We start from the raw sequence: 12878 nt of genomic DNA on the forward strand, positions 1-12878 counted from the left end.
CCGATGACTCGGAGCCTGGAACTTGCAGCTCGCGAATGCCTCTCGGAACCCTGTGCTGCTATGTTAACTCCTGGTAGGTCCACTGCCGTCCTCTCGCCCTCGCTATCGCCCTAGGCCTCTCCCTGGCTGCATACACGGAGTACGTGCGGATACCGTTGAGCTCGAGTTTGTTCGGGATGGGTTCGTTGCCGGACTTGTACGAGGCGGAATTGAGGAGATCCAGGATGGTCTCAAGAGGAAGCGATTTACTAGTGTTGATCTCGTGAAGGTGCGCAGTTATCCCTCGCTTTCGTCTTTTGCTTAGGCTTGACCTGAGCGCGTTCAGGCTTATCTCGCTCGCATCGACGAGGTCAACTGAACGGACCCGCATTACGCGCCGTCCTGGAGACCAATCCAAATGTGCTGAGGCAGGCTGCTGAGCTCGACAAGGAGAGGGAAACCTCAGGGCCCGCGGTCCCTCCACGGCATCCCGATTCTGCTCAAAGACAACATCGCAACACTGCACAGCGAGGGTGCGCACCCCACACTTGCCTCCTTCGCAGCCTGTTAAAGTACCCCTACAGGCATGAACACCACCGCAGGGTCCTACGCCCTGCTCGGCTCCGTCGTTGCCGGCGAGTCCTTCGTCGCCGCGCAGCTCCGCGCGGCGGGTGCGATCCTCCTGGGCAAGTGTACCCTCTCCGAGTGGGCGAACTGGCGCGGCACGGTGCCCTCGGGTTTCTGCGGGCGCGGCGGCCACGGCACGAACCCGTACGTCCCGCTGGGCAACCCGTCCGGCTCGAGCTCGGGCAGCGGGATCGCGGGCGCGGTGGGCCTCGCGACGGCCACGCTCGGCTCGGAGACGGACGGGTCGATCATCAGCCCGAGTGGTAACTGTAATGTGGTGGCCTCAAGCCGACGGTGGGGCTTACTTCGCGCGCAGGGGTACGTGGTGCTGCTCTGGCTCAGACGTGTGAATGCTCAAGCGCTCACGGGTGACCGGCATGCCCAGTGATCCCAATCTCAGAGCACCAGGATAGCGTCGGCCTCATGTGCCGCAGTGTCGCGGACTGCGCTATTGTCCTCTCGACCATCGCGGGGCGCGACCCGCACGACAGCTACACGCTGAACCAGCCCGCGCAGGTGCCCGACTACACCAAGGCCCTCAAGAAAGACGGGCTCAGGGGCGTGCGTCTCGGCGTGCCGCGCAAGGTCCTCGAGGGCGTCGACGCGAACGTCCTGATTGCGTTCAACAAGGCGCTGAAGGACCTCACGGAACTCGGCGCGACAGTTGTCGACCCCGCAGACTTCGGAGATGGGTGGGACTACGAGGAGGTGCAAAATCGCGAGGACGTCGTACTCTGTGGGGACTTCAAGGTCAACATTCACAGTTACTTGTCTAAGCTCGTGGACGTCCCGACGGGCGTGCGCACCCTTGCGGATCTTATCAAGTTCAACGAGGACAACAGGGAGAAGGAGCTTGTGGAGCCGTACTGGACGGACCAGGCGAGGTACGCTTGCGTCCCGCGTGTTTTCCTTGTTGTGTCTTGTGAATGACGCGACATTGGCAGGTTCGTCAAGTCCAATGGCGTGCACCAGGACCCGGCATTCTGGGAGGCACTGGAGTGGGACTACCGCATGGGCAGGCAGGACGGCGTCGACGGCCTGCTGAAGAAGTACGGGGTCGACGCGATCCTCATCCCCACCGCCAGGGCGTCCCGTCCCGCCGCGGTCGCAGGCTATCCCGTCATCACTGGTCCGTCCTACTCCATGCAGCGTGTGCTATACAATGCTGACCTTGATAAACTTGTAGTGCCCCTCGGGTTCCAGCCCCCGACGTCGCGCTCACGGAGGCGAGCCCAACACGTATGAACGGCCCGAACATGCCCTTCGGGATCTCGTTCCTAGGAACGGCGTACAGCGAGTTCCAGCTCATCCAGTACGCGTATGCGTATGAGCAGGCGACGAAGCACCGGCTGGAGAAGAAGGCGTACCCGGAGGCGATACCGAAGACGCAGCTGGCGGACGTGATGGGCAAGTAGTGGGGCAGCCCCACTGGGTAGATCGGTAGACAACGTGAGATGGCGTGGCGTAGCGTTAGGGTCTGACAAAGGGACAGAGGCTTCGCGGGCTGTATAGAAATCAGCTACGAGGAATGGTCCGTGGATTATAGGATACAAAGCGATGCATGCTATAGAAGAGAGTCCGAACTGTGCAGCTCTGATGTCCATGCAAAGGAACCGGCAAAGCGAGGCTACGGGTGTGCGCGAGGTCTGCGGCTGTAGACGTGCGCACGCTGTGACGGGACGGCATCGTTCACGGCGGCTAATTCTTGTCGTACAGGGGTGGGACTTGCAGTAGCTCCGAGGGCGGCGATTGCAAGGATGCAGAGCAGGAAGGCACGCATGTCTGAATGCGGATATTTCCGCCTGTCAGCGTCGCGTGCGGCCCCAGCGGTCTCGCACTCACTGATAGAAGTATTAGCCTGCTAATTGATCAGCTAAGATCGGAGGCAAGACATGGAAGTGGTATCGCTCACTGGAGAATACAATCTCAAGGACGTGAGGACGTCGTGGTGTCGTGTCGGGTCGTAGGTGCGATGCAGAAGTGCAGCGACCTCGTCTTCCTTGCGCAGTGCTCTTATTAATAGGAGAGCCAAGTATACGCTGTGCTAAGGATAGCAACAGGAGAGAGAATGAACGCAAAGACGCAAATTTTCACGAGATCGTGAGATCGTGGGCCGGTGTGAAGTGCAGGAGAGGGGGGCGCAGAGCGTACGGGCATGCGTTGCCCACGACAGCCCGTTTTATGTGCGCGACAGTCGCCACGTCGCCTAAGCTGCGGAGGCGAAGAATGACCGAAGCAGACAAAGGGCGGCGACGCACAGCCAGCTGCAGTGCACGCGCAAAACACGCCGCAGACGCCACAGCCCAAATGACGCGGTTTGAGGGGCGCAAGAACATTTCGCCGCTTCAATCCGACAATGCGGACATACTACCTCGCAGCTAACCGTTTGTAGATGCTGTCGAACGCTAATCGTCGAAACTGTCCAGTCATGAGCATCTTGAGCGAAGAGAACAAGGTAAGTTATGTACTTACATGTGGTTTGACACGAGTGCGCAATGTCTAAGATTGCCAGTACTGACACAGGGTGCAAGCACCAACAAATAAGTGCCACAGCCTGCTACCCGGCCGCAGCCGGCCGCCCGACCAGGCCGACCTTGAGCTTGAGCGCTTGAACTTCCGATGGCTGGCCTGCTGCCTTACTGTACTGCGTTCAAAGAGCCTGAGGTCAATATCTCACTGCGATTCACAGTCGACTCACTGCCTCTTTCTGATACTGAGGACATGCGCAGAGCTGGGATAATTGCGGAGCCTGAGGACGCGCTTGTGGGTTGATCCTAAGTGAACTGGAGGACTCGCACATGATGTTCTACATGAGCACTAGGTCACAATACTCACCTACCTCGACAGATGAGCTAGCATCTGGGCCAATGACTGTTACCACATTCCGGAATGAGCAAGGGGGGGCGAGGTGAGCGAAGGGACAGTGGAGCGATGAAAGTCGGTACAATCAAGCAAGGCGGAGATGGTAAAGAAATCGAACTGGCGAGTGTCAGGGAGCGTGTGTCCGCTGAGCCAGAGAGCATTTGAGGGCGCCATAGTATGGTGCCAGCATGAGCGCTGGGATCAAGAGGTGGCAGATGAACCACGGCATAACAGAGTTGAAGTCGCGGGATGACCAAGTTGTTACAAGTCGCCATGTTACGTACATTTTCATTTTCTTTTACTTGTTATCTCTAACCACCTCACGTGCATGAGGACCGGTTATGTACTGTACCTGTAATGGCGCCTCACTCGTCGTGCCTCGTATGCGCTGCACCCAGTCTCTATTCAAGGAGATCTGTCTACAGAGTGCATACAAAGCGGTGACGAGGTAAAGGCTGAGGTCTCGTAGGTGCACAGGCGCGCCATACGAGCCCTCAGGCAAACAATGACAAACATACAAGACGAGACATACCGTAACGGGAATATCCGTTACACCCTCCCCCACTGGACACGACCACGGGTCCCAGCGATAACCAGAGAAACAGATAGAAAAAAGGAAAAGGAAAGGAAACATATGCAACAACCCAACGGTGGTAGCAAGTGGCAAAACAAAGATGATGTTGAACTGTAGACAACGACATGCTAGATCGTGTCAGTGAGCAGACACAACCGTTCACCATTGTCATACATAACTCGATGGAGTTATGCAACCAGGAACGTAGACTACTACTCGGACTCGGAGTAGTAGTCTGCATCTTCCGAGTCACGGTTACCCTCATCTTCGGCAGATAGTGCAGAAGAACTTTGGGTATCCTCCATCTCGGACTGCTCGTAGTAGTCAGAGACTACTACCGAGTTTGTCTCTTCAGACCCTGAACTTCGTGAGTACCATGAGCTATGGTGCTCGGACTCGGAGAAGTACTCCGACTCAATCTGGTCAGGGTACTCCTCACGAGTGGTGGTATGAGGCTCCTCATCAGAGGAGTTATACCAGTCGGAGTCATCCCGAGGTTGACTGCGAGGTGGTACAACAAGCCATCCCAGCTTGTTGTAGGCCCAATATCGCACCATCTCCATAGGTAATGGTGCAATGAGCAGAGGATCAAACTCGAGAGGAACCACTTCCAATTCCCTCTGGAAGTGGTCCCATGCTCGACGAGCAGCACGAGAATATGTCCCCGGTCGCGGGGACATCTCCTCGATGGCCTGTCCACAGCTGAGTGCAGATCTCTTGCAGTGAGCCCAAATGGCCCACTCGCCATCACTCGCCGCGGATTCAGCCTCGTCGAAATCGTGGTCGAGCTGGTCCGCGAGGAGGCTGAAACACAACTCGCGCAACACCTTGTCCATGGGCCATCGACTCACGTCAATGGTTACTGGACGATCCGGCGCAGTCGGTACTCGGTTCAATGCTGGTATGTCGCTGCGCGAGGTACTAACTTCCCGAGTGATGTCGTGGCCGCGACGGTCACCTGTACTCTGTACGTCGAGTCGATCGCTCGATGCGCGTGGTACGGGTGGTACCTGTCTCGGTGTTCGACGTGAAGCTCGTACATCGAGCTCAACGCTGGATGTACCGCCCGTGACTGCGTCCGATACCAGTACATCACTATATGATGTACTGGTGGTGTTGTGGAACAAGCGGTGGCCATTCGAGGCCCCGCTCCCTTCCCCTCTCAGGAGAGTACCCCCCCTCGTAGAGGAGGTATCTCCTCCTTGCACTCGCGCCGGCTCGGTCTCGGTACCAGCAGTAGTCGTTGAACGCTGCCGTTCACCTGAGCCCGATGATTCCAGCCCTCGCGGTGGCTGTTCCTTCTTACGGGCGCGCGACGACGCCCTGGTCGTCGCGTCATTCGATGCGGGCACATCACCCAGTAAGCCGGATGCACCCGCCACACCACACGGTCCAGGTAATTGTACCCGCGAGGACGAGGATTCGTCCTCGTCAATGGTCCCTTGCCCTGGAACTACCGACGTGACCTCGTCAGTCCCCGTCCCTTCATTTGACTGCGCTGGGTCCGGGGAAGAAGGCAGCACATCCGTCTTGGATGTGCTCGGCAGCAGGTACTGGTCTTGTTTGCTGAATGTGTCAAGTACCTCGCGGTACTTGGCGTGGTGTTCGTCGCCGTAATCCGCGGCCAGTCCACGTCGGTCTTCGAGGTGCTGCCCGTGGGCGCGACGTGCTGGTAGCACGTAGCGTCCCGTCGGTCGCCATTCGTTCTCGGGTGCAGCCTGTCGTACGTCTACCATGGTAGACGTCTCGGTCGACTGCTCGCGATCTACCAACTGGGGCTCATCCGCTTTCCCATCCTGACGTTCGTTCACGACGATTGAATGTTTCGTCCCAGCGCGACACGGCGGTGGCACTGCAACCAAAGAAGATGAGTTGGCGAGTACCTCATGGTACTCGCCCTTGGCAGTCGGACAATCATGTCCGTCTGCCGTATGCTCTGAGTGCGAATCCAGTGGGTGTGCGAGTTCCCTGAGGTACTCGCACTCCTCCTTAAGAGGATGTTCAGCGGCACCTACATCGAGCATAGAGCTCGATGGCAGTGCCGCACCAGTCGTGACGAGGCGGGGCGAGTCGGTAGTGCATGTAGTATGCGTTCCGAACGCACCGCCATGCATGGCTGCTGATGCGACTACGCTGTCGCTTTGTGATGTGGGCGGACCACCGTCGATTGCGACGACCTTCCGGGTGGTCGCGATCGACGCTGGTAGTAGTACAGTAGGTGATGGTGGCGGGGCGAGTACCGCGAGGTACTCGCCGTCCGAGTCGCCGCCGAACTCCTTAGCATAGACGTCGGTCGAGAGGCCCGACGTCTGTGCATGAGTCGTGACCGTGTTGGATACATCGGATGAGCTCGCTCGCTCGCCGATCGTACCGCGTTGCCTGGCTGTGCCAGGTGCGACCTGTAGGTCGCCTCCTGGGTCATCCGTGCCCTCGTCGTACGTGGTGGCTGCCACGACAACCGCATTGGTTGTCGTGGTCGTCACAGATGGTGGTAGGGGGGCCGGAGATGGTGGTAGGGGCGGATTAGGTACGCCTAAAGGAGACGTACCTGTCGTCGAGCTATCCCGCTCGACTCGTTCGTCCTCTGTGCTTGCCCTGCACCCTTCCCCCTCTCCTCCGTCTACCGGAATCTTCCCGTCTGCCTCTCCTGCCTCCACGACCTCATCGACGTCTCCCTCATCCCCGTCCTGATCCTTCGTTCGTCCTGCGCGCGACCTCCGGGGTGTGCTCGCGGTCTCCGACTCGATGGGCCTGTCGTAGTCGCCATGGGTGTCGGGGGCCGCGGGGAGGTCGATAGGATGTTGGGTGGGGTCCCCTAGGAGTGAGCCCTCGCCGAGAACTGTGAAGTTCTCGTCGGGTTGACGGTCGGGACACCGTTCTGGCGTGTCGGGGTCCGTAAGCGCCGGCTGCTGCACTAACGGTAGTGCAGCAATCAAGTCGCGATCTCGAGCTCGCGCATTCGTTGGGAATACGCGAGCTTCGATCTGCGCGCTCGCCGGGGCGCCGGGGTCGCGAGTAGGGGGGTAGTGGTGGCTGGAGAGGTCGAGGTTGATGTCGAGATCGTTCGTAGGACCCGCCAGTTGAACCGCGTACGGTTCAGCTGCGCACGAGCGATTGCTCGGCCGCACGTCCGTCGGGGCGATGCGGCAGTCCTGCACCGAGTTGAAGCGCAATGGGTTGCTGCTCTGAATGTGAGCGAGGTCCGCAGCTTCGTCCAGCCGGTCGAGGTCGTCTCGCGGGCTTGCCAGCTGAACCGCGACCAGCTGAGCTTTCTCGAAGAGACCAGAGGCTTGCACTTCCGACAGGAAGTGCAAGTCTTCTTGAATGGTGTTCGCGCGCGGCTGGTGGCTGCTGGAGGTGTCGAAGTCGGAATCGTCCATGGAGTCTAGCAGTTGAACCGCGCGCGGTTCGGCTGCGCATGGACGGTCGCTCTGTCGCACGTCCGTTGGGGCGATACGTGCGTCCTGGGTCGCATGCGTGACGGTTCGGCAGCCTTCTGCGTCGACGTCGTGACCAGGCGATTGGCGGTCGTAGACGAGTTCGTCCGGGGAATCTGCCAGTTGAACCGTGGATGGTTCAGCTGCGCACTGAGGGTCGCTCGCCAGAAACCTTGCGGGATCGAGCGCGTTGCGGGAGAGATCGTCGGGGTCGCTCCATGGCTCGGCCAGCTGAACCAAGGGAGGTTCAGCTGTGCTGACACTGTCGGAGGCCTGCACTTCTGCAAGGACGTGCAGTCCTTCTTGATGCGCCGCTGGTCGCGCAGTATGGCTACCCGACGAGTTGTCAGTATCATGCGGCGGATGGTGATCACGAACGCCGTGTACGTCGAGCGACGAGCTAGACGTACACGCTGCATCGCATGCAGTCGAGGTCCAATTGGGCACGTTGGGCATGCATCGCTGCATGTCCATCGTGCCGCCTCGCGAATTGAAGGGTGTGCTCTCTTGAAGAGCGGGCTCGACCCCGGACAAGAAGGATGTCGAGATGGGTACGTCCATCAGGGGCGTACCTTCAGTTCTCGACCCTTCGTGCTGGTCGGTAGCGTGTACGTCGAGCATCAAGCTCGGCGTACTCGCTCTCCATGGATCGGTGATGGACAAATGGGACACGTTGGACGTGCACTGCTGCGCGTCCCCTGTGTCGCTTTGCGAGATGGACGGTACGACTGCGAGGTCGTCCCGTAGCACAGTCGTGCTATCTTGCGGAGCGGAAGGTACGACTTCGCAGTCGTACCTGGTTCCGTGACCAGCGGTACGCTCGACGAACTCCGTGTTCATCGATACGCACGCTGGCGGGGGTACTGGCACAGGCGGAGGCGAGGTGGGTACGTCCAGCATGGGCGTACCTTCGACTTGCGAGTCTTCCTGCTCGCTTTCCCTGCTCGCCCCGCACCCTTCCTCCCTCTCTCCCTTCGTGCCTTCCTCGCACCCTTCTCGTTCCTTCGGGATTTCCTCGCCGCCTCCACGATCCGCGTTCCTCGTGGTCCGCTCGGTCTTGCAGCTCGGCGCTGGGCTTGAACGCGCAGTGTTCAAGTCCTGGGTCGCGCGGCTGGGTTGCGTGTCGCCAGAGCCGCGGTATTGGTTGCCAGAGTCAAGACGCGAGTCGAGAGGGGTGAGGTGAGGAGCCGGGGAGGGAGGAATTGGCGATCTGGTACCGTGAGGTACCAGGTCGTCGGTCGCCACTGACTGGACTGGCGGTAGGTCAGCCAGCCATTCGCGAACGCGAGTTCGCACTCGCGTTGGGGCCGCGCGCGTGTCTGGTTCGCCAGACGGGCGCTCGAGGTGGCTGCCCAGAGAGTGGGAGTGGTCGAGGACGTGGAGTCGGTGGTGGCGGTCGAGTGCAGTGCGGTGAGCGCTAGCACTCAGGGCGCTCGCCACGGACCCGTGACGCTCGACGCCCGTAGGGTCGAGCGCGTCGCGCGTCGCGTCGAGCAAGTTGCTCGACATGGCGCGCACGTCATTCGACAACGAATATATATTTTTTGTGTCGCGGCTCATCTCTGAACACGCGACGAGCGTATCTACACGCGTGGGCTCGTTCCCACTGCACACAGTACTACTGTAGTACTGTGTGCCTATGCCCTCCCGGGTGCTGATGCGAGTCAGCTCCTGGTGCTGCTCGTTCAATCCAGGCACGAGCTCGACTACGGCTACGTTGTCGAGCTCGGCGCGCTCACCACTCCTCAGAGTGGTGCCGAGCTTCATCGGCTGGGTCGAAGCAGGTGGAGAGTCGGTCTCCGGGCGGTTTTGAGCGGGCTCGACATTGGGCTCGAGCCGCTCAGTGCGCGGTGCCTGTTCGACCTCACGGTCGGACGGCGCCTGCTCTGTGAGGGCTCCGGCTGAGTCCTCGCGGTGAGAGGACTCAGTCCGGGTGGTCTTCGTGCGAGAAGACCGACTGCGGCTGCTGGCCTCGGACAGAGCGGCGTCGACCGTTGCCAGCAGTTCGGCCTCGAGTTGCTTGGATTCCTCGAGGGCTTTGTTGATCCGCTCTTGACTTGCGGCGAGCTTTGCTCGGACTTCCGCACGCAACGCCTTCAGCTTGCTGCGGGTTCCACTGTGGGACCCGCGGCTGCCTCGCGAAGGTGCGGACGGGGTGTTGGTCGACTCGGACATCTTGTCGAGTTGTCGAGTTGGCCAGAAGGTGATCAAAGTAGCATAGAGGAGTTGTTGACGTCGATTAGCTAGATATCGAAGTCGGGTTTCGAGGTTGTTGCCTAGAGTAGATCCCCAGAGTAGAAGTCTTCTGGAGCGCAAAAAAGTGTAATGGCGCCTCACTCGTCGTGCCTCGTATGCGCTGCACCCAGTCTCTATTCAAGGAGATCTGTCTACAGAGTGCATACAAAGCGGTGACGAGGTAAAGGCTGAGGTCTCGTAGGTGCACAGGCGCGCCATACGAGCCCTCAGGCAAACAATGACAAACATACAAGACGAGACATACCGTAACGGGAATATCCGTTACAGTACCGCACCCGGACTATCATGTGATAGCTGAACCCTGCTGACTCCTTTCCTCGTCATGATTACCGATTCCTTCGTCAGCGATGACATATCTTGACTCATGCTTACTGTACGCCTTGACTCAGACTCATTCGTTTGTATATATACCTGTACAGTAGAGGTCGGACTCTTCAGTTCGACCTGGTTAGCAATCGACGCTAGCTTTCTCATACCGCTACCGCTTCGGAACTCGACTAGGACGAAGGGACTTGCGTCCTTCCTAGGTCTAAGAAACAGAACCTCTCTTCGAAGTTAGTAGCCTTGCAAGCTTGTGGCTTGTAGTGTTCCACTCGCCTAGCTTCGCGTAACATAAGGTCGAACTCTTCTTCCATCTCCACCTTCTCAGGTGTAGAGAACCCAACCTCCCGAACGGGCTCGAATCCTCGAGTCCGCCGAAACCACCATCACGCGCCATCCGATCCTCGACCCTGGCCGACTCAACCTACCAGGCCTAGGCGCAGACGAAACCCTTTTCTGGGACGACGAACTCCTCCGATTTGATATCACCGCGAAAGGACGTACCGAACCCGTCCACGCCGAATTCTCGAACAAACACCAGACATACGTTTGGACGAACTTCCGTTCCAACGTAGACGACGAAAAGAGAACTACCCAGTTCTTTTTGAAACAACCACGATTCGCGAAAGCGAAAGCCCGTATCGCTGGGTTGAAACGATCCCTCTCCCGAACCCCGTCCCTCGAACTTGAACCATCGACTTCTACCCGTACGCTTGAGAAACGTCCGGAACGAACTCCCGCACCGATCGAACCCATATCGTTGACTCCTGTCGACGAAGAAACCAGAACCGAACCCGACACCTTTCCCTATCGTTTCCCATCACCCGAACCACCGATGTCCGTCTCTTCTGCAGAGTTCCAGGCTCTGAAGCAGGAGCTTCTGGAGCTGAAGGCCCGAAGTGTAGAGCGAGGAGAAAAACTTGAGGTCGCTAGTCCAGAAGCCTTCAAAGGCGATCCTCTTGACTTGACTCGCTTCCTCAACGACATCGAGAACTACTTCGCGGCCACGAAGAATACCAACACTGATGACCAACGAAAGATCGCTTACGCGGTCTCCAAGCTCGACGGGAAGGCCAAAGGATGGCGCACTCTGTTCTACGAGGAACAGAATGAGAAGCGTGCAAGCAACCAGGTCATGTACCCGACCTGGAAGGACTTCGTAACCGCTCTCACATCGTCATTCCCCGTCTACGAGCACCTCGACAAAGCCATCACCGACTTCGACAATCTCACCCAAGGAAAGATGTCGACGCACGAGTTCGTACACAAATTCAAGACGGCTGCGGCACGAGCCAAGTTCCGGGATGCTACCGGAACAGGAGCTACCAGGGTTGCAAACGACTACAACCTACTCTCCAACCGTTTCCGTCGCGCGGTTCGACCCGAGCTTCTTCGGAAAATGCTTGGAACAGATAGGACGATGGAGAAGATGTCGACTGGTACGACGTCGCCCAGAAACACGCCTCTTACGGCGAGTACGTCGACCGACCCCATGGTGGACAGGCACCCAGGACAAGTGGCCGACTCGACGAACCCATGGACATGACGCTACCACGTCCAACCGCATGTCCCAGGCGGACCGAGACCGACACATGAAGGAAGGCCTCTGTTCGTGTGCCACCAGAAAGGTCACCACTCCATCGACCACCGAACGGGAAGGTACCACAGCCGACCGCTTATCGCCCGCACAATACACCGCACCTCCCCCAGCCCCGCGATCAAAGACATCCGCGAGCTCTTCGCAGAACTAAAGGCCGAGGAAAGCAGTCCGTCTTCGAGCAGCTCGGAGCGGATTTTTAGGAGGGTTCCACGACTCAGCGCAGTGCGAACCCACGAACTTTACCGTCTCGCATGTACAATACGGCATAGAAGAATCAGAATCTTTACACCTACCCGTATTCGTGAGAGGAAAAGACGCCGACACCGAAGTGAATGCTCTTGTGGACAGTGGAGCCATGGCAGTATTCATACACCCACGCCTAGTCATCCGACTACGACTAGGAACCAAACGACTCCGACGACCGATCCCCGTTTTCAACGTAGACGGGACCCCTAACCAAGTCAAAACCATCGAAGAGAAAGTCTTCCTACGCTACCGATGGAACGACACCATGCGCGTAACCACCGCATATGTCGCCAGCATCGGCAAGCAGGACTTAATCCTTGGATACAACTGGTTGAAGAGGGAGAATCCACGTATTGACTGGAAGAAAAGCATCTTCCGATTCCCCGACCCACCGACGCAAGCCCAGCTCCAGCAAGCTGAGCCCGCTATCCGTACCATTCGGCCAGAACCCCTACACGCCTCGATAGAAGAATTACCCGACCCAGACTTTGCACACGAAACCATCCCTGACACCACTCCCAAGACTGTAGAAGAGGACTTCGACCCAGAAGTTGAACTTCGAGCCATGATGATGGACGTAGCGCATGACGAAGTGCTGATGTCCTACGTCAAAGGAGAACCCATGGTATACATGACGACATCACAGGAAGTTCCCCTCACCCAGGAACATGTTCGGACATCGGAACATCTCCCCGCACTCCGTCAATCGCTTCATCCGCACCACGACTGGAAGGATCATCCCTGCCGCGTTTTCTATTGGTCACGTAACTACCGCTACGGAGCTAGCAGCCGCCAGTCATAAGGACGATAAACCAAGGAACTGAAGGAAATGATACCCGAATACCTTCACGAATTCCTATCGGTCTTCGACAAAGGCACGGCAGCTCGACTCCCTGAACATACGGAATATGACCATGAGATCAACCTGAAACCGGATTTCACGGAGCTTAAGACGCAGATCTATCCTCTGAATCCA

At 58.2% G+C, this 12878-nt stretch overlaps 2 protein-coding genes across 2 annotated transcripts; one reads left to right on the plus strand and one right to left on the minus strand.

Annotated features, from left to right (window-relative positions):
- Positions 1-3: 3 nt before the first annotated feature.
- On the plus strand, positions 4-2258 carry B0H18DRAFT_1156334 (amidase signature enzyme; the record flags this gene model as incomplete). The annotated part of the gene is made up of 8 exons (XM_048035774.1): positions 4-73; positions 204-268; positions 326-349; positions 446-512; positions 564-950; positions 992-1490; positions 1551-1735; positions 1810-2258. The coding sequence occupies 8 exons, from the start codon at positions 4-6 to the stop codon at positions 2019-2021; spliced, it is 1509 nt and encodes a 502-aa protein (XP_047885545.1). The 3' UTR covers positions 2022-2258.
- Positions 2259-3992: 1734 nt separating this feature from the next.
- On the minus strand, positions 3993-5292 carry B0H18DRAFT_1053130 (uncharacterized protein; the record flags this gene model as incomplete). The annotated part of the gene is made up of 1 exon (XM_048030998.1): positions 3993-5292. A coding segment is annotated over one exon (1038 nt), but the record flags the coding sequence as incomplete, so codon positions are not given.
- Positions 5293-12878: the final 7586 nt, after the last annotated feature.

This window comes from Fomitopsis serialis, assembly GCF_022376445.1.
Source record: "Fomitopsis serialis strain Sig1Antser10 chromosome Unknown B0H18scaffold_228, whole genome shotgun sequence".
NCBI classification, from domain to species: Eukaryota; Fungi; Basidiomycota; class Agaricomycetes; order Polyporales; family Fomitopsidaceae; genus Fomitopsis; species Fomitopsis serialis.